This window comes from Eulemur rufifrons, chromosome 7 (genome assembly GCF_041146395.1).
Source record: "Eulemur rufifrons isolate Redbay chromosome 7, OSU_ERuf_1, whole genome shotgun sequence".
NCBI classification, from domain to species: Eukaryota; Metazoa; Chordata; class Mammalia; order Primates; family Lemuridae; genus Eulemur; species Eulemur rufifrons.
Genome location: NC_090989.1, coordinates 268,571,229 through 268,593,717, shown reverse-complemented (window position 1 = coordinate 268,593,717; position 22,489 = coordinate 268,571,229). Strand labels below are relative to the sequence as shown.

Sequence of the window (22,489 nt, the reverse complement as noted above, 5' to 3'; positions counted from 1 at the left end):
CATTTTAAAGGGGCAGGTAGGTAGTGAGGGCAACGCTTAAAGAAATGAAACTAATGAATGAATTACCGGCGGTCGACTTTGGGGAAGGTGATACTTTGGAGAAGCAGGAGAGCTCAAATTTCATCACCCAGAGGCGTGTAAAGGGGTAAACCATGCCTGGTAGCTTAAGAAAAAAAGATGGTAGAAACTGAAGATTAAGTGTAAGATATGGAATATCTTTGTTCAAAACTCTAAGGGTACAGATACAGCATGGGGAAACCCTGGCGGATAGCAGCACTCTGGGGAACTTTGCTAGGCACACAATGAAATAGGAATGCATGTAACAACAGTGACAACACACGACAGCCAGAATGAGAAAGCCCAGAGCTCCACTGGTCCCTGCCAGCCAGAGAGCCTTGGGAACACGACATCCACTGTAGGCACCAAGATACAAAATAGTAACTATATTTTTTTTTAAAAAAGGACATGAGTACATCTAGAGAAGGAAGATATGATTTTCCCCCTGGGAAAAGACAATCTAATGGCAGCAAATATCTCAGGAGATTTGATGTAACAGAGGAGGTCCACCTGCTAGGGAGCTTCAGAAGCCAAAAAGAGACCCAGCATGGGGAGAGTCTCCGTTAGCACAGACCCCAGGGGAAGTGGCCTACTTTCTCAGATGCCCGGGATTGTGGGATGGTCATGAGGAAGTCAGTGCAGGAAAGTTACAGAAGAGTGCTTTAACTTACAGGTCGGTTGTTTAAAAATAAAAAAATAAAAAAATCTCTCTAGAACCAGTTGAATGTTGAAATGAAAAGGCTAGTGGGCAGCCTCTAAGCCAGGAATTTGCACACTGGATCTGAAAAGGCACCCCAGAGGTGATTTGGGGGTTGCCATGAAGGGACAGGAGGCCAAGTGTGGGGCTCCACTCGACCTTACTTCAACTAAAGCCCCTGTACTTCTATCTGTTTTGTACACTGAGATCCCTCGCGAAATTACATTTGAAGAAAGGGTTCTGTGGCAAAAAAAAAAAAAATAATAAGTTTTTATAAATTGCTTGCCTAGTTTAATATCCCTCATTTTAAAGAGGGTGAAAGTGAGACGAGGAGAAGGGCAAGCTCTTTCTAAGATCTCCTGCCAGTTGGCAGCAGGGTCAGGGCGGAATCCTAGGTCTCCTGACTCTTCCTCTTGGAATCCAGGGACAATATAAAAACCTGCAGAAGTAAGACATTTTTTGGAAAAGAAAAATGAACAGAATCTTAGTCTCTGAACAGCCTTCACTCACACGGACTGAGCCAAGGATAACTAATAACTCTGTATTAGTTATCTATTGCTGTGTAACAAATCACCACAGAACTTAGTAGCTTAAAACAATACTCACGTATTATCTCATAGTTTCTATAGGTCGGGAATCTGAGCATGCTTAGCTGAATTTTCTGCTTCATGGTCCCTCGTGAAGCTATCATCTCAGAGTTAGCCAGGGTTGGGGTCTCATCTGAAGGATCAACTGAAAAATAATTAACTTCCAAGCTCACTGATGTGGCTGTTGGCTGGACTCCACCCTTTGACAGCTGTTGGATTGATGGCCTCAGTTCCTTGCAGGCTGTCGGTCCAAGGCCACCCTCAGTTCCTTGCCACGTGGGCCTCTCCAACAAGGCCATTTACTTCATCAAAGCCAGCAGGGGAGACAGAGAGACTACAGGCAAGAGGGACATCACAATCTTGTGTAACCTAACCGTGGAAGTGTCATTCCATCCCCTTAGTCATATTGTCTTGGTTAGGGCCACCCCACACTCGAGGAAATAGTTACCCATGTATGGGAATACCAGGCGGCTGTATCACTGTGGCCCTCTTGATTCTGCCTGCCATAGCCTCCAACAAACCACGGTCACCAAATTTCTGGCAACCTCTTATCAATAACAAGTCTACTAAACCCATCTGCACTTCTATTGATGAGAAATCAATAATTATGGCAGCCACTAAGGTGGACTCGGTCTTATTTAAGCTTTCTGTCCATGTGTAAGGTAGAATCTGGTGTTTTGCATTCGCTGTCATAATTCACTGGGCAGCCATCATTTCTCTTGACTATCACCCCAGGGCAGGGTTTTAAGGCCATGACTCCAAATGCATTTCATTCAAAAGTAAGCCACCCTCCCTGCAACCCATTCCTCTCAGTGGATATAATGAATAGTAAAATCTGGGATTAATTCTTTTTTCTCTTACCACCCCCGTCACACAAAATTTTATAATGTCTGCTGCCTTGACAAGTCAATCCGTTCATTGCCTCCCACTGTCTCCACCATCACCAGCCCCCTCCATCATCACCCCACCTCAGGCCTAGTCATTGCCCAACAGGCCACGACAACAGCTCACCCATTAGCCCCCTTCACCCCAGCCTTCTCCTTCAATCTATCCCTCAACCTTGGGTTGTAGACATCAACATTCCTAGGCCTCAAGATTTCCAAATGGTCCTCTTCTGCCTGCAGGAAAAGTTGAGACCCCCAGCGTAGCATTCAAAGCTTTGCATGATCTGGCTCCTAGTCTCCAAACAGATCCTATACTTCAGCTGTAATTCCTTCTCTTCACACTAATTTTATGCTTTTTTGTCCTTAAATACCATTCCCCCTTGCCTAGAATATCTTTCCCTCTGTTTTTCACCTACTCATATTCTTTCAAAATTCAGTTCAGTTACCTACTCCCCCAGGTGGGTTAGATGCTCCTTTCCTGTCATCCCATCCCACCCCATGTTTTTCCCATTGTCTCGCTTATCATTCTGGAGTTATCCATCTATTCATAGGTCAACCCCTCCAGACAATGTAGTTCTTAAAAGGGAGAATTTGTATCTGGCTCATCTAGAACCTAGTGCAACTGGAGTAAAATTAATCTTCAACAACTGACAAGAGTCCTTGCTGTTTCACAGATTTGGACATCCCCTTCCTCACCAGGGTTTATTCAGAAAGCCAAGAACTTGCCATTATTTTCACGCTTCACCCTCCAGGCTTGCAACTGTGCAAAGTGATGTCACAACATGTGACAAGAGGGAGCCATCCCAGCCCTGGGATGGGAAATCGTCTCAGGACACAGACTTCAAGGAATGTCCTTGCTTTCAGAGGTGGCCCTCAGAATAAAAGCATGAACTGCTTGGGATTTGTAAAAACCAGTACCAAGGACAGAGGAGTCCTGTCTGGGGATTTGAGGCTGAGTCACAAGAGATAGCTGAAAATCTGGAGGTTATAAAAAGGATCAGTCAACAACTAGTGGGAGAAATGACAGGCTCAGGGGAGGGTTGGAGACAAAGAACTCTCTATCCTAGGACATGGAGAAATTCACAGCCCAGGGGAAGGAATGAATAATAGTTAAGCGTACGGCTTTGGCATCAGAAACCTCTGGGTTCAAGACATATTTGCTTGCTATGTGAATTTGGCCACGTTACTTAACTTCTCTAAGCTCATTTTCTTCATCCGTATTAAGAGCAAAATAGTATCACCTACTTCAGAAGGTTATTGTGATGACTGAATGATGTAGTGCACGTGCATTGTTTAGCACAGAAACTGGCCCTCTGTGTAAATGTTTTGCTGTTGTTGTTTGTTACCTGTTGTTGAAATGGTTGTTGGTGATACGACCCCACTAGAGTGGCAGTTCCCTAAAGTGTGTCCTGTGGAATAGCATTCTCATGAGTAGGCCAAATTAGTTTGGGGAACATTTGACACCGTGTCCTGTTCTTGGAAATTCACAGCTCATATGTCCATTCAATACATAGTTGTAAGAGCTGGCGATACAATAGAAAAGAAGACAGGTAGGATCCTTTTATTCATGGAGTTTACATTGTGGTGGGACATTTTAGTTCATACAAGATGCTATAACAAAATACCATAAACTGGGTGGCGTATAAACAACAGAAATTTATTTCTCACAGTTCAGAAGCCTGGGAAGTCCAAGATCAACGTGCCCACAGGTTTGGTGTCTGGGAAGGGCCCTCTTCCTGGCTTATAAATGGTGCCCTCTGTGTCCTCACATGGCAGAAGAGGCAACACAGCTCTCTGGGGTCTCTTTTATAAGGACACTAATCAATTTGTGAAGGCTCTTCCCTCTAACCTAATTACCTCCCAAAGATCCCACCGGCTAATCTCACATTGGTGATTACATTTCGACATATGTATTTTGGGGGACACAAATATTCATACCATAGTATGGCAGAAGATAGACAATACAATAAAATCAAATAAACTTGTAGTAAAATTTCAGGTAGCGATAGTTGCTAAGAAGAAATATAAAACCCAGTAAGGGAATCAACAATGACTGGTGGTGACCGGGGTACTCTTGTAGATAGGGTGGGACATGGATGTGCTGTCTGTGCAGACATCGGAATGAAATGAGAGAATGAGCTCTGTAGGCAATGGCTACAAGTTTGGATTTTATTCTGAGCGTGATTAGAATCCAATGGAAGGTTTGGGGCAGTGGAATGTATATTCTGAGAAATCCTGCAGCAGTTAATCTGTTCAGCTTTGGTAAACCCAATATACCCAGACTTATTTGAACACAAATACCTTTTTCCACAGGACGCCTACCTAAAAACATCTTGGAACATAGTCTGGGAAATTCTGCGGTGGATTACAAGGCTTCGTAGATTTTAAAGGGACTATAAATTTGCTCTCACTCATCTAGATCTACAGGAGCTAGTCAAACAAACCACTTGGGCTGAAATAGGCATGCCAGGCAGGAAAACCTAGCTCTGAGGTAGAGATAAGCAGGGTGTCATCCTAATTAGCAACTCTTTTTGGCTAAGACAATCCAAGAGCACAGCCAGACCTCAGCAGACTCTGGGACCCCATCTCAGGCCAATGGAAACTTGCCAACATCTGCCCAGAAACTAATTAGCGTTTGCAAACAGTACACCTTGGCCTAAGCATTCTTCGGAGAGGAAGTTTATAAAACTTGAGATCTAGCCAGAGACTCTGCGGAAAAAGACAGAGGTCAAATATTTTGGTGCTTACACATGGACAGCCACAAGAGAGTTGCTGAAAGTGTAGGAAATAAAAGGTGAAGGTATCCACTTGGACTCTGATCTCTCTCTTTATCAAGCAGTGCAAATTTGAGTTTTCACCTAATACGAGCTGAAGGAAGTTGCTTGAGTAGTCAGGCCAGTGTAGTTCAAGGTAGTTGAAGGCACAAATTTTAGAGCTGCAAATCAGAGTCCAAAAGCTGGCTTTGCCTCTTAAGGCAATCGCTGAACCTCCCTGAGTCTCAAGTTTATTCCCAAATAGGCGTAACAATATCTATCTTACCAGGTTGTCATGATGAATGACAAGATAATTGATAGCATGTATAAAAAGCATTTAGCATAAAGATTGGCACAAAACAAGTACGTAGTAGGCATTCAACAAAATGTTAGTTTCCTTTCTGTTTAGTTTAATCTGTATTTGGTTCTATAATAGAAGCTGCCATTTATTGAATAACTACTGTATTCCAGCAGGGGTCAGCAAACCATATGGAGGCAGCTTATTTTTGTAAATAAAGTTTTATTGGAACACAGCCATGCTCATTCATTTATGGATTATCTATAGCTACTTTCTCTACAAGAGCAGAGTTGACTAGTTGCGACAGAGATCATCTAACTGCAAAGCTGAACATATTTAGTATCTAGTCATTTTTTTTCTTTCTTATTTTATATTTCAGCATATTAGAGCATTTAGGTTACATATATTGCCTTTGTCCTGCCCTAGTCAGAGCTGCAAGTGTGACCGTTCCCTAGATGGTGTGCACTGCTTCTATTAGGTGTGAATATACCCATCCCCTCCTCCCCTCTGACCTGCCCAACACCCAATAAATGTGCTATATGTGCACATAAGTGTTGATCAATTAATACCAATAGTATCCAGTCATTTAAGAAAATGTTTACTGACTCCTGCCAGTCAATGTGCTAAATCTTTATACTTAATTTCCAGTCACCATAACCTAGCAAGTTGGATATTATCATATTTATATATAAAGAGATTGAGGCAGAAATAAAAGTTCATCTACCAAGTCCCCCTCCAAAACCATGATGCCAGCCCTACACCTGAAGGAAGCTTAGAAGAATGATTAAAGGTGGTTCATTTGTGTGATTAATCTTCTCTTTGCCCCTGCCTCCCTCTGACTTTTATTTCTCTCTGGCTAAATTCCTTGACTCTGCCATATGCTGAATTAAATCAGAAGGACCAGAAGGACTTCTCCCATTCCTTGCTTTCCTTACTTTTTCTTTTTAGTTGTTTATTCATTTTGAAAATGAAAGTGGTAATTTCCAGACCCTCTAAAATGTTCTCATGCCTTGATTGATTTCTTGGAAACCGTACTTTTTTAGATAGTGCATAGTGTGAGGCCCCATTTTCCAGAAATGATAGCTTTTTAAGCTCCCCTGTCTGCTACTTCTCACTTTATCTTCCTCTCACTTAACCTTCCCTCCAGGCCAGACTCGAGGAAAGCAGTCTCTCCCTGGGGCCTTCAAAGAGTTGCCTGAGGCATAGATATTGCAGTGCATTTGGCTTCACGCCCTTCCCTCAAGTCCAAAACTGTAAATAAAATAGTCGTGTGCACCCCAATTCCCCAACACCACCCTCCCACACTGTCCCATTGTAGGAATCCAACAAGTTTATTTATATTAATGATGTTGGGTTTCCCTCTGGTATTTATGCTATAAATAGTAATTGTTTAAAATGAACAATGAATCTTACTTCAAAAGATAAACTTGGTATAACAGAAAGAGCATAAAGTTTGGAATTATAAGACTAGGTTCTTAATTCTGACTCAAATACTTGCTCACTAGGCGTCTTATTTAACCTTCTCAAGCTTATAGTAGTCTTACCAGTGAAATACAAATAATGTTCCCTAACTGGTACAGTTGGCATCATGACTAAATAGCATCTGTCAAGCACCAAGCACAGGATAAGTGTTAACCTATTTGTGTCACTCTTAGTTTGAATGGCCCTAGATCATCTATCCTGGAGCTTCACACCTTGTCACAGGTCATAGCTAGGTATATCATCACTCCCGTCTAATATATGAAGAAACGAGAGGAGAAAGGGTCTAGGATTTGTTCTATATCAGCACTTCCCCTCTTGTGTGCCATCAAACCTAATCCCGTGACATACTTCAAATACAGAATAATCAAGTAAATTTGGGAAACACTCTATAAACGGTCCCCTTCTTGGAGATTTCCAATGAACACGGATCCATTAAAGACCCTGAAAAGTCCTAAAGTAAAGAATGCTGTGTAATTTGTCTGGCTTAAAATAACATTTGGTTTAAAATAACATTTTTTCCAAATATTTAATTAGAAAATCTTTTCCCTTCGCATTAATACCCAACAATGTGCTATAGATTACACTGTAGAAAATGCTGCTTAAAGTTACACAACTAAATTAAAGCCAAGTCAAGGGTTAGACATATCGCTTATTTTTCAGGCTTTTGTGCAGCTTCTCTTGCTTTGATTGTAAATCATAAAGATGTTTCATTGACTATACTTATTCTGGGCCCAGACGACTGGATCCTTTTGAAATTAGCCCTTTTAACTTAGTCATGCAAGCCACCCTTTGACGTCATTATAACATATGAGTCAGTTCACCTGGATTAAGTTCCTGATCCCCTTTTCTAGATGCGTGAGCCTCAGTTTTCTCGTCCATAAACTGTAGTTATCTTCAATGTCTTAGAGAGGATTCAATGAGATAATCCACATAAGACATACAGCAGTGCCTGGCACGCATGTGCTCAACCAATGTCAGCTGTTATCGTAATATTTAAATGGTCCCATTTTGAGAAAGGGAAAGTAGACAATGAAAGTGTGCTTGCTTTTCCTGAGATCACACAAATTAATTATTGGAATAGTCTTAGTTTTTCCAGAGAGTCCAGGGTCCAGTCTTAGAGATATATTTTCATCTCAGGAGTTATCTTCTATCAAAATGTATCAAGGTGCATTGAACTTGTTTTATACAGGCTTTTGTAATTCCCAATGGCGCCATCCGATTCCTGCTGCTGCAAATCCCGGTCAAGCAGAATTCCATTCATTTGAGTGTCAGCATATTGGGTTGGAAAAGATTTCCAAACCTGTCTGGTTCTGCTATGACAAATATTTGGTGTATATATCAACACTCCCTCACTCTTATACCTATAGCAGACATTGCTAATCCATGCCAGATCCTTTCCCCTTGAGTCCAAAACGTGACCACAGAATCTCTCTCAAAGCAGCTCCAGGTAGCTATATTAGCTCTTTGACATTGAAATATAATTGTTATCCCAAAGCTATTCCACCTCTTAACCAATGCTTGAACCACCTCTACAATATTACTGTCATTTTTAATATGCCCAATGTCGTGGAGCTCCCTAATAAAGGGGAAACAAGAAGGAAAAGGAGAGAAAATAATAGATACTAACATTTGAGTGACATTCATTATTAATATTCCAGGCATTTATAGCTCCATTATCTATTCACTGTCTTAAACAACCCTGGAGAGATTCCATTTTATAGTTGAATAAGCCACAACTCAGAAAGTTATGGTACTTTGTCCAGGGCTCCCCAGTAGGTAAATAAAATGTGATCTCAGGTCTTTCTGACTCTAAAGGCTATACTCTTCTCTCTTCCATCATAGTGACTTCTTACGGATTTTTAAAGTCTTTTGGGACTAAATTTCTAGCATTGAGTGGCTAAGAAGTTTCATAAAAGCTAGCATGTCACAGAGCCCCATTCAGAAGTTTTTTTTATTTAGGGTTGTGTCATCCTGTAACTTTGTAACCTGTCCTTCCTATATAAAGCTCATTAATTTATTAACCTTGGCTCAAGAGCTTGAGAATCCACTTTCCAATACTTGTGAAAGAGCCAACTGGATTTCTTAAGATTCTGGATGAAGGCCACAGTAGAGGACTCATGTTTTATTGGAAAATGAATTCAAATCGATTTTTGAAACAATTTTCCAGAATTTTATAGGAATCTATACTGTTGCCCCTTGGCCAGACAGATTTTTTATTTTCTTTTCTGTTTAGGCAAGAAATAGAAAAGAAAAAGAAAGTGCTCTGCAGAAGTTTTATTTCAAAAATTGAAACCAGACCACAGCAGGGCAGTTTGTGGTCTGAATATATCAATGGATCTAGTCATATTTCATCTGAGCTTTTCTTAGGTATACTAAACCACAAATATGAATCTCATTATTGTGTCTGGATAGAAATACTTTATGGATTAAGATTTGTGGATTTAATTTTGTTGGTAAGGAAACTTCTGTTCAAGGGACAGGAGAGAGGAAGCCATGAAGCACCACCAATACTCAAGCCAAACAACTACAGAAAGAAACACTCAGTATTTGGGGGCTTTTGTACTTAATATTAGCCATTTGACTGGATCAAAAGTGAAATCCAAAATTAAGTTCTATAGAAATATTGCCAAATTAACAATGGTCGCCAGAAACAAAGAGACCCCAGGATTGGAAACCATACACAGTTGCTTATTTTACAAGAAAAACTGAGGCGTGAAAAGTGGATGTGACTTGCCCAAGGTCACAGAATGACATTGTTGGTCAGACCCGGTTGGCAGAAGTGGGACTGAGAGCTTCTTTTCCAGAGCTTCAATGTATTGTACTTTCTACTACCTGACCCCATGAAAGGCCAAATCTCCAGGAACTTAAAAATAAGTAATGAAGATAAAGATTCAAAAAGAGGGAAGGTGACCTAGATTTAACAAACAACAAATTCTGCAATTAAATCGGGAGGGTTACTGACTGATAACCCAGGATGCTTCCTTCACACCAAAACCGAATTTTCATGCTAAGTGTACTACAGACCTGGTCGAGTCCACCTCCTGACAAAGGAGTTTACTTTGGTCATTCAGAACCTTGTCTCACAGCAGATAGCTTTCAAAAGCCCTTGGGGTTTTGACTGAAATCTCATGGGCTAGGAGCCAGGTCTGTCTTGGTCACTTTTGGTAATCTTTGTACTTAGTGTGGTATCTGGGCCAGAGTAAGTACTCACTGAATAACTAAATGAAAGAAATCAACTATTTACAGAATTGAGGCTGCGATAAATTCCTTGATACATCTTGCTTTAGCAGAGATCAGAGAACTACTTATATATATAAAAGAACAAATATATATATTTGTATATATATAAGAACAAATAAGAGTATTTGTTCATTTATTAATTCCACAAATATGAGAACCTGTATGTATAAGTTCAAACCAAAAAAATATATTCAGCTTCATTTTATTTGATATAAATACATTGTGTATTTACTATGTTCTAGACACAGTGTTTAGTGTTGGACATTCACAGATGAGTGTCTTAGATATAGTTCCCACCTTCATAACACTCACAGTCTACAGACAGTATAACTAAACACAAACCAACTGCTGACAGTCTAACATAAATACAACATAGAATTAGCTATTTCTTAAGAGAGGGAGGTATGCATACATAATAAAGCCACGCCAAATCTTTTTTTAATACTATATGATGGAAATAATATTAGATCAATTCCTCAGACAATTCAGAAGAAGAAAAGCTCAATTTTGGCTGAAGTTACCTGGGAAAACTTTCAATAATAGATTTTTTTGACCTACATCTTGAAGGACTGATAGATTTGTTCAGTCAGAGGTAGCAATAGGGCTTTCTAGAAGCCTTCAAGGCATCTGGAGCCCTCTCCCAATGATAACTGAGAAATGAAAGCATCTCCAAAGTGTCTGCCAGCTTGCTTCATCTCCATAGCAGCCACGGCATGTCTTGCACCTACAGGTTCTGATTCCAGGGACTGATAGTATTTTCCTATGAGCCAGGTGTTTAGAAATTATATAGACAGAGCTTGGGTCTGGTCTTGAGCTGTAACTCCCTTCCTTGGCACCCCAGGACAAAAGGATGCATAAGATTGTGGTTCAGAGCCCTGACTTTGGACTCAGAGGGACTCAGGTTCAAATCCTGACTTCACAACTTAATAGATATCTGAACTTGCACAAACCACTTAATTATTCTATGCTTCAGTTTATTCAGCTGCAAAATGAGGATAAAGATACCACCTCATATAATTTTGTGAGAATTTTAAATCGGAGATTTAAAATGCCAAGCACAAGCTCTGGCAAAATAGACACTTGATAAATGATAGTTAGTAACATCTGTACTACTTTTATTATCCTTGTTATTATATCAATTTCTGCCTGACCTGAGGCATCTTCAACCAATATTTGGTGATCTAATACCTTCCCCCTCCAGGAAGCCCTCTGTGAATTTCCCAGCTCAATTTCCTCAATTCTCACATTCAGCTGGCACTGCCACCAAACCTTGCTTGTATATCTTCCTCTAGTTTCTGAGATCCCTGGGAACAGGAGAAAGCTGCTTACTCAGCCTATTTTCCCCAGCACCCAGCACATTGTGCACCCCACAGTGAGTAAACAGCAATTAGACCTTGAAAGAATCTTAACATCGATACTCTGACTATTGGCTAGGGAGTATGCACCATGCTTCCAATCTGCAATGGCACTTAAGAATATCACAAACAATAAATCCACAACACATGGATTTAAAAGCAATTGCATTTTTTTGACCCTTCAGGAGGAAATTGTAAGCTTTAGGATTATAAAAAAACATGTTTATCTTCTCCATTGTTGTATACCTCATGCTTAACTTGGGGCTTGGCATATGGTCGATACTTAATAAATATATACTGAAAAGATGGATGGTCAGATAGATGGATGGATGGAACAGTGAAAAACCCTACAGAAACAAGAAGTCTAGAAATCTCTTAACACAGACGCTCTCCAAGATCCCACCAGTGATATTTCTCTCTGGAGACCATTACAATGACCTCATACTAGAAATTACTGGAAGACTTTCATATGAACTTTTAAAGGTTTTTTTTTTTTTCAAGATTTGCTGAGGTATAACTGATAAATAAAAAGTATATACATTTAAGGTAACAATGTGATGATTTGATGTACGTATACATTGTGAAATGACTATCAGATTCAAGCTAATGAACACATCCATCACCTCATATAGTTACCTTTGTGTATGTGTGTGGTGAGAACACTTAAGATCTACTGCCTTGGCAAATTTGAAGTGTACAATACATTATTATTAGCTATAGTCCCCAGGTTTTGCATATGCATTTCTTTTTGAAGCCTTCCCAGTGGTCTGGAGGAAGAGATAAACCTCAATCAAATCCTTGACCAAGAGGCAAGATCTCTGTGTTTTAATATCCTATTTATCACTAATTAGATGGAGACCTTCTCTGGGTGTTTCAGTTCAGTTATTCTTTTGAATAACTAGATACACGGCAAATAAGTTTCATGTCATATACTACATTTGCTTAATTGGATGTGGCTTCCTGGGCTGATAGATCCAGAGCGATTCTGCAGTGGAGCTCCTCGGGAGTGCACTGTTGCTGATCAGCAATGTGTGCCACGTACTCCGGAATGATGCTGTGAATGCCACGGGTTTGGACTCAGCGATCGTCTACAGTTGCTTCTAAGTCCCACTCAAGCATGATTTTGACTCTGTAATCTGATGTCTGTCTGTGCCTTTGGAAAGTACTGAGAAGCTGGGCCAAACAGTTCCCGTTAGGAACATAGTCTTGAAAGACTAAACCACAGGCAGTCTGTTCTGGAGAAAGCCCAGGCTCGGCGGCGTGGACAACCATCCCAGTAGCAGCACTGCCTCGGAGAAACCTTGGCCAGGAGACTGGCCTCCCAGAAAAGAGCCCCACCCGAGACTCACTCACTTGCTTGTCTTGCTACTGAATTAGAATAGATAGGCTACGCGGAAAACCAGGGCTCTAGCCACAGCCTCTTCACTTTCCTCAACATTTCAGAGTATCCCTGTCACTTGACAAACTGGACCACTAAGATTTATGCACTTCAATGGAAAAAGCAACAGTGGGCAAGAGAGGGCTTCCCAAAATGAATCTCTTCCTTCAGAGACTAGCCTTCTGCTAAGTGCCTTCTCCAAACAAGACACAAGTAATCATGCAATACCAATACACACCAGTTCCTAAGATCTCTTTCCTTTTAAGTGCTAACTGCTGAGTAGTTTGCCTGCATTATCTCATTAATCTCATCTCCCTCACTTGCAGCTGGAAGAACTTTATTGTGGGGTTGATACTGATATTACCATTTTACAGAAAAGAAAACTGAGGCTCAGTGAGGCAATGTTGCATATCCAAGACAGCTACTAGATGGAACCCTATGGAGATGCCACCACCCAACTGTCTTTTACCTAAAAAAAAAAAAAAAGGTGATTCCGTATGGTTCAAACTAATAGCAAGTGGCAGAGCAAGGATCTAACAGTATTTGATTCTAGAGCAGATATTCTCAAACATCTTCTTGATCAAATCGATACTTGTCAAAGTTAACATTTACCATTCTCCCCAGTAAGTATCTGCTTACATGTCTGCTTTCTAACTGGACTATGAACTCATTGAGGGCAAGACTTATCTATCATTGGTTTCTGAAACACCCTACCACCCCCGGGGGCTATCCCATAGCCTGTTCTCATGCTTGTTCAATTCATCTCTATTGAATGCAAGAATAAATAATTTTTAAAATGAATTAATTCTCAGTCCTCTAGGATAACTGCCAGCTCTCCTAGCATCCTAACTGGGCACCAGTTAAGCCACCGTGCTACTTAAATGGATAACTGTTTCTCAGTGCTGGAATTCAAACACCTGGGGCATGGAGGGTCTTTAGCTTGGCAGTTAGAGTTTTCCCAATTCTTTTATGACACAGGTTGTTCTGGACTCACTCAACTGTGGGGATCAGATGTCCTTGGAAAAAAATCCACACTTACGGCTGTTTCCTGGCTCCTCTCTCTCCCTGACACATTCCAAAAAGGAATTTATGGATGTTGGGAAGGACAAGGGGTGAGGAATTTCTAGAACATTTAAGAACGCCCATGTAAGCAACTCTGTGCTCGACAGACTGCGCACAATAAAATTCTTGTGCCTGTAAGCGAGAAGAAAAATTTGGTCTGAGCTACCTCATGTGTTGGGAAAATGATGTGGAAACAAATTCATCTGCATTTCTAAACAGTAGGAATCCTCCATGTCTCCCCAAACCTAGGATAATTCATGTATGTGCCTGAGTGAACAAGATAAATGCATTCTGCGAGCTGCTAAAAATGAAGTCATAAGTAACTAATTCTGAAATATGATTCTAGCCAGTTGGAAGTTTTTTTCGTTATCTAAAAATGAAATTGTTTATGCTCCAGCTGTGACCAGGGAAAAATTCAAAGATTGTTGATTTCTTCATCCAGGAACGGTCTTTGTCCTGTGGTGAGGTGCCTAAAAATAACTTAGATTATTGCATGCTGCTTCCAAAAGGTTAGCTACCAAACAGCTCTACTGGGTTTTTTTTTTTTTTTTTTAAAGGAAAATTTGACAACAAGTTAGGCACCTTGAAATATAAAATTATAAACTAAAAAGCCATTAGGACAGGGCTGGCATGATCCTGGCCTTGGTTGCCCAGTCTGTTAAATGAAGTGTGACCTCATGGTAATGTTCTGAGTAAAACTCCATAATGCCAGACTCTGGAGAAATCTTCCTACACTGGTAACATCTAATACCAAGGAAATTGAAATAAAAAGATTAAGTCCTAACCCCTCATCCCCCCAAGAAAGGCTTCAGGACCATTGTTTTTATCTTTCTAATTTTTTGTAGGAAGCAGAGGTCACAACTGTAGCAGGTATTTGGAGGCCAAGGACTAAATACTAAAGCCTGTGCTCTGCCCAGCCTTCTCAACAGATGCCTGCGCACAGTTAGGCACCAGCTGTGCAGATGTGCGACACTGCTTACTGGGCTAAGGACCAGCTCTTCACGCAGACCTTTAATGTCCTTCTCAATGTGGCTTCTACCAGCTCCATGTAGTCTCTCCATTTCCACTCCCCTATATATTATTTTATACCCCAACAGAGCAAGACCTCTCCATATTCCCTATGTGCCACTCAACCTCTGCATGTATCAGGCACCCATAAAGAAAAGCTGCTGTTATTACTGTCATCTTCTCCATTCTTCTCCTCACCCACGTATTCCCACTTCCTTGCCTTTTTCTCATGACATTTCTTCTTTCCAGACTGCTGCAGTCTTCCATCTGTACCACTCACTGGAGTTGTATCCATCTACTTTTCAGAATCTTGCCTATCTCAAATGTCATTGCTTTCAAGGTGTTTTTCTTGATCCCCTCAAAAAAGAGCATAGCCTCCCTTCACTTTGAGCATTAATGGATCTTTTGTTACTTACTATATCATTATTATAGTCATGAATGTATCTCCCTGAGTCCCCCAACCCCTTCTAGATACAAGTTTTCCTTTCTGATTTATTCTCTATTTGATCAGAGTTGTTATTATTGCTTCTGTTATTATTAGCTACCATATATTAAGCACCTACTATGTACCAGGCACTGTGCTAGTACCTTAACATATATCTTCTCATTTCATCCCATTCTCCCATAACACTATGAGACAGACATAAGTATCCCCATGGAGGAGATGAGACCAGTGAGATTCAGAGAGGGAGAGGGAATGGCCATAGGTAGCAGCTACTAACGTGGAAGAGCTGAATTCTAACACAGATCTATTTTACTCCAAAGATCAGACTCTTTCCCCAGCACCGCCAGCTGCTTCATAATTGAAATATTTAGATGGCTGAAGAAAATGGACTGAGTGCCCCCAAACTCTGGAGCAAAGCAGTGCAGGGTCAGCAGAGGAACCGGAGTCATGGGTTGTCTTTGACAAGCTCTACCAGCTTCTAAGGGAAGGCTGAGGCAGAGCAGAACGAGGTGTTATACAGTGCCAGAGTGGTTTCTGGAGCAACGCAGCTTTGGTTTGATGTGAGGAGAAGATTCTTATGGGACACTAAGGTATGCAGAGAGAGGAAGAAGGAGGTATTTCCCAACCCAAGGGCAGGATGTGGGAAAAGATGCTGACCCAAGACAAGGTGGTTATCTCTTCAGATTCGAGGAGGACAATAGCCTTAAAGACCATTCCCCACTTGTACCTGGATATGTTCGAATATGTGAAGTACAGAAACTACAATACACATGCTTGCTTGCTTATGTTTAAGTGAGTTGCTTAAAAGATGCCATCTTTTCTCCCTAATTGCCTGGCACCTGTGCCTGAGGTACTCACCCACTTTCATTAGACAGGAAACTTAACAACATGAGAACTTTCTTACAGACTCTCTTTGACCTCTTTGAGCCTCAGTTTCCTTGTTTTTGTCCCAAGGGCTTAATAAAATCAAGCAACCTTCAAAACCAGTACTGCTCAATGGAGCCTCCTGTGATGATGCAAATGTTCTTTATCTGCACTGGTCTGTACTGTAGCCACCAGCCACATGTGGCTATTAAGTACTTGAAATGTGATATTACAACTGAAGAATGAGAATTTTAATTGTACTTAATTTTAATTAACTTTAATAACCACATGTGGTGTATTAGACCAAACTACTCTAGACCAACAAATTCAAATTTTTTTACGTCTTCTGAAACCTCCTATCTCATAGGGAAATGGTAGAATTTTTACCACCAGATGAATTATGTTTTGAGATATTAACAGGAATGGAGACACCTAGAAGCTCTCACAGAAATAATTCCACAATTCATTCATTTAGTCCTAGAAATTTCTTTTGATAAAGATAGAAAGCAAAGTCTGATACACATGTGCATTGTTCTGCATTAGGTGTGTTTGCTGAGGCAGGGTACAGAGCAGGACAACATGCTTAGCTTGGAAGTAGCTTTGTCCTGGATATGTGTTCCCAGTACTCTATGTATTGAGACAATGAAAAGGCTACATGTCTTCCTGATGCCCTCCTTTACAATCATTGACTTACCAGGTTTTTAAATCTCACTATAAAAGATACACACACACACACACACACACACACCCTTAGATATATATGTATATATGTGTATCTTCCAGGGCATACTTCATATTTGTCTAAGTACACTGACAAGTTTCCACTTCCCTGCAGAACTCCTATCCTTGCTTAAACACAGACCTATCTATGCCAATATATGAGTTTCTAGGGTTAGGAGAAAGAAAATTCTGGGAAAAAAAATATTAATTGAAGTCCATACTTTCCACTACAAAAGCTTCCTTTATTGAGCTCTTGATGCTGCCAAAGACCACACCATTCCTTTTGTACACATTATCTCATGCACTTTTCACAACCATTCTATGAGGATACTCTTACCACATTTATTGATAACAAGACTCTGGCTTACGGTCATAGATAATACTTTGCACAAGGAAGAGGAAGTGGTCAAGCAGTGATTCAAACTCAACAGAGTTTGTCTCCAAAACCTGTGTTCTACAACGCCATTTGATTTCCATTCTGGTGCTTTGGAGCTTGCTGCATTCTCAAAGAAGCCCTTTCTATTGAGTGACAATTCCAACTTCAAAAATCTTTCTCCTGTTGTGCTAAAATTTGCATTCTTATAACCAACCCTCCCTCCCTGCCTCACCCCCAGCACATACACACACATACACATTGGTGCTTGTTCTGTCCTTAGGGGCCACAAGAGACAAGCCAGCTCCTGATTCTCCAGGATTTATACATGGTAACCCTGCTCCGCTCAACCCTGGTTTTCTCAACTACAGGATAAACATGCATAGGTTGGCAGTCCTTCCTCCTACAAGATATTTCCAGACCTTTAGTTGCTGATCATTTCCTATACAGATAAGAATCCACTTGTGCTTTTTAAAGAGTCTCTGCAGAATAAGTTGCTCATTCTGAAATATAAAATCTCTACTATCAGATCATGATTCTTCATGTCTAACCTAATATCTCAAACTGCAATCTCAAGTAATTTTCCCTAGGTCCATCCTCAAAGGAGATATAAACCAGCCATTTGTCTTCACGAGAATATTTTACATTCTTAAAGGTCATTTACTTGCTCCCTAACTTTTCTCTCTCTCATATAAATGTTTCTAGTTCTAGTAAATTGATCTTTATAAGGTTTACCTCCTCCCCCATCAGTGACTTCTGCAACTCCTCTTTGATCTAGATCCAAGTGGCTGCTGAGTTTAAGACTAGATTCACCTAGGAGGTCAAGCTCAAGTTTAAGCAAAGGGAGACTATTGGTGTGGACTCTTTCTGGGTTTTGTTCCCAGAAGTGCAACAAAATAGCAGCTACTGTTTAATGAGTGCCTACTATGAGCCTGATACCATGCTGGATGCTTTATGCACAGGTCTCTGATCCTTAATTTTCTCTGTAACGTTTTTGATTCCTGTTTTATAAATGCAGTCATGGCTTAGGGAGCCTAAGTAGCTTGCCAAAGTTACAGGATTACTGAGTGACATTTGAACCCAGATATGTCTAGTTCCAAAACCTAAGCATTTTGCACAGCACTGAAAATACGATGAGTTTTCCCCAAAGTACAAAACCATCCACCCCCCTGAGACCGCCGTGAGCCAACTGGCAAATACATAACCTACAAGAATAACATATGCTCCCCCAAACAATGCAACATCTGACTGTGCCAGTGCACAACTCTTAAATACACAGTGAAAAATTCTCACTCTACTCACACTCTGGTCATTATTACCCTAAACTCATTGCCTTGGAGTCTCAACTAGCAACTCTAATGGCTTTTTAGATGGAAATTTAAGTCATTTAGCAACACACACAAAAGTGTTGGGTAAAAGTCCAAAAACATTTCAAGCTTGGCCCATGGCCCTTCCTCAAAAAAAAAAAAAAAAAAAGAAAGAAAAGAAAAGAAAACGAAAGGCTAAGAGTTGATAGGAAGGGGGTGGGAAAGAAGGACTTTGTGGAGGTGAAAAGAGGTAAAGCTGCCATTCCAAGAGAGTATGCAACCAATAAATATTTGTCCAGTAAACAAATAAGATGGCCAAATTGGTTTGAGAGAAGAGAACATGCCAAGCTCTCCTCTCATAATAATCTTCATTGAGTAGCTTTACCTACATCCCAGCCCCACAAATTGTTATTTAAGAAACGAATTTGAATGAGAAAGCATGTTCAGAAGATTGTTCATTTGTTTTGTGTTGTTTTGTTTCTTTTTGGCTTAACCAGGGAGTAGCTGCATATTATGTAAATAGTTGGTAAAATATCAACGTGATTATGATTAGGATGTGGTGAGGGTGTGGATAGGACATTCTTGGTTAAATGCACAGCCAGTGCTTTCTCAGTCTCAGCCCCTTGACCATTCGTGCAGAAATGCTTCTCCGTTCCGTTTCCCCTGCCACATCTGTTCTGCAAAAGCTTTTTGCCATCAGGATGGAGGTGATCAGTTGGGATTAGGTTGATATAGTCTATTATTAGGATAAAATCTTTCTGGGAGAAAAGATAGAAACCTTCTTATAGGCTAAGTGATCCAAATACCATAGCTGGTTGACATAGATAGCTAACTTAGAATGTACAAAGGTAAAAATAGCATAGGCAGAGGGAAACGTCAATTTGTGAAATGGCTTATTAAAAACCAAATAGCTCTTTAATTATTTTTTTTGAACTACATTCAGGTGTATTTCCCAATTAAATAGGGCGATGAATGACTTTATGTCATATATAGATCATTCTCACACGCCTCCAAGGCATTCTTTTGGTCAATATCTTAATACCCAAAGTTTAGCCATGTCTTCCTAGCTTTACTCCATGTCTCAACTGCCTGTGACAACTCCCCATCCTCTGCTGCTCAATTGCCCATAGGGTCAGTAGCCATAAGACAGGCGGATAAGACAACGTCACAAAGTGAGAACTGTTCCATGGGAGCATGTTTTACTCCATACTCTGTTTCCATCTAATCTTTCTCACTATTGAAGGCTCAGCTTAAACTCTGTCCTTCCCAATAAGCCATGCCATATCATTCTCCTGACAATTCTCTTTACATTTTCAAATTGCATAAGCAGTTATATTCTACAGCACATAATAAATCCTATGCATTCTTTCTTGCTTCGTTCCTACATATTGAATGGATGATTTCGTTTTCGTCTCGATTCTATCGTTAAGTCTTCTAACAGTATATACTTGGTTTTCTATTTATTTCTACCACCCATAGAACTCTGAGTATTGTGGAAAACTCTGTAAGAATTCTATAAGTACTTGAGGGCAGAAGCCACCAGGGGCTTGCGGTGGACATCCTTCCTGAGTCATCTCTTGTCATGAACCTCAGATTGGACGACTGGTTCAGGAATGCTCTGTCTGTAAACTGGGTCTTTGAGGGTTTTGCAAATAAGGAGAAGGGAAACGGAGGTCCAGAGAAGTAGAATGCTGCGCTGACAGCCACATGACTAGTAAGAAGCTTGGCGAGGATTAAAGCTCAGTTTGCCTTCTGGAGTCCTTTATTTTAACCTCTGCCTCTCATAACAGAAGAGAACCAGTAGATGGTGTTAAACCCAATTTTGAGGATCAGTAAGTAATAAGAGGCCAGTGTAGTAATTCACTCAGAGGACTTAGTTAATAAATACTGAAGACACCAACGATCCCATAATGATCTCTGTGTCATTCTTTTAACCCTGCCATTAGCTATTATGATCTTCACTGTACAGAAAGTGAAATAAGGCAACGAGGAGTTATATAATTTGCCCAAGGACCCAGAGCTAGTGCTGATATACAAACCCATGCCTGTCTTATTCCCATGTTTTGTCCTTTCCCCTATACCCTGCTATCTCCCTAAATCTCCTGAAGTTGAACAGTGTGTAAAGTCATGTCTTCAAGACTGCAAAATTTATAGCACCACAACGGTGATGATATAAACAATGAAAGATTGTCAGGAGAGCTTCAGACACAGGGATACAACATCGAAGTTCCCTTGTAATTGTAGATATTCAATAGATTCGATTCGTAGTAAAAACTAATAAGTTGATTGTTTTCCTTTGTTTACTTGTAGAAGATAATTCTTTCAAGCAGACCCCGGACAACTGCTTTGGATTCTACTCTGTGCGTCTAAATCGTCAATTCTGCTGAGAGTGAGATACTCTGGGACCCTAGAACCCCAGAAACACCCTACCAACCCCACCTCCACCATGGGGGCCGCGACTCGGCTGTTGGCGGGGGTCTTTCTAGCTTTGCTCGTCCTGTCTACCGAAGGTGGGGTCCTCAAGAAAGTCATCCGGCACAAGCGGCAGAGCGGGGTGAACGTCAGCCTGCCGGAGGAGAATCAGCCGGTGGTGTTTAACCACGTCTACAACATCAAGCTGCCGGTGGGATCGCAGTGTTCGGTGGATCTGGAGTCGGCCAGTGGAGAGAAAGACCTGGTCCCCACACCAGAGCCCGGCGAAAGCTTCCAGGAGCGCACAGTGGATGGGGAGAACCAGATCGTCTTCACGCACCGCATCAACATCCCCCGCCGGGCCTGTGGCTGTGCCGCCGCCCCTGACGTCAAGGAGCTCCTGAGCAGGCTGGAGGAGCTGGAGAGCCTGGTGTCCTCCCTGCGCGAGCAATGCGCCGCCGGAGCCGGCTGCTGTCTCCAGCCCGCCGAAGGTACGCGCTGGTGGCTGGCCCGGGGCCCTTCCCTGCACAGACGGGAGAGATGAAGAGCAGAGCGGGATCCGTCCGCTGTTTCCAGAATGGTTTCCCTGCCAATCTGAAACACCAGCCTCATGCCGTGGTCCTTGCAAAGAGAGTGCATGGTCAAATAAATGTGGAGAATGTAGCCACCTCTCTCCTGCTTGGAGTACTTGGAGCAATAAGTGTTTCTCAGAGGAATTTTCAGGCCAATGAGAAGCCCTGCTTTGAAAAACCCTATTTCACTTTAATTCTAAGTTTCTAAAACTTATTTGACCATGAAATCTACCCATTCTGCACCCCAAAACCTATGACTATACCATGAAACTTCTGCCCTGAAGAGAACTCTCTGATAGGTACTGATATGGCCCCATTGCCTCATTGGTGCTGGATGAGCAAATAGGGAAACTGAGGCCCAGAAGGAAGATGGGGTTCCTCAAAGTCCCAAAATGAGTGGCTGAGTTACGCCCCAGTGTTCTTACAAATGCACAGTGCTGTCTGTGGTAGTCCTGAGGCTATGAGAATTGGGGAAAATGTTCCAATTTAGCAGTGATGAGGATGATCATATTCATGAACCAAGACCCCTCTGTGTACCAGGCACTGTGATTAGTATCTCATTTAACTCTCCCAACAACCCTGTAAGATAAGGTTTAACTCTGTCTTCTACAGATCTAAGAACTGTGACTCAAAGAAGTTCACCAACTGGCACAAGATGACACAAAGAGTAATGAGAGACAGGGGCTGTGAATGTGCCTGTGTGTCTCTCCCACTGGTGCCCTGTCCCCACGGGCATCCCGTCTTGTGGAATTACGTCATCTCCATTCTCTAAAACTGATAGAGCCACAGGAGTTTCAGAGATGAAAAATCTCTGTTTTTTGCCACTCATAAAAAAAATTACCAAAAAGTACTCAGAACCACCCTAAGTGAACTAGTCTTATGGTTCTACAGGACATGCTCTAGGTTTCTAAGGCAATATTTTTTAAAAGTTTTCTTTATGCATAATTTAGTTTGCCTTCCACCCTGTCAACTCCCTGGCAAAATGCAAATGAGAA

The 22,489-nt window shown here is 41.2% G+C and overlaps 1 protein-coding gene across 3 annotated transcripts in view; it reads left to right on the top strand.

Moving 5' to 3' along the window:
• The window catches only part of TNC (tenascin C), an 89,722-nt gene that overhangs the window by 6,019 nt on the left and 61,214 nt on the right, over positions 1 to 22,489 (top strand). For all 3 annotated transcript variants that reach the window (XM_069476721.1, XM_069476720.1, XM_069476719.1), the window contains exon 2: positions 20,821 to 21,413. In XM_069476721.1, coding sequence (XP_069332822.1) covers positions 20,957 to 21,413 — 457 coding nt within the window. In that variant the 5' untranslated portion in view covers positions 20,821 to 20,956. The remainder of the gene's footprint in view (positions 1 to 20,820; positions 21,414 to 22,489) is intronic.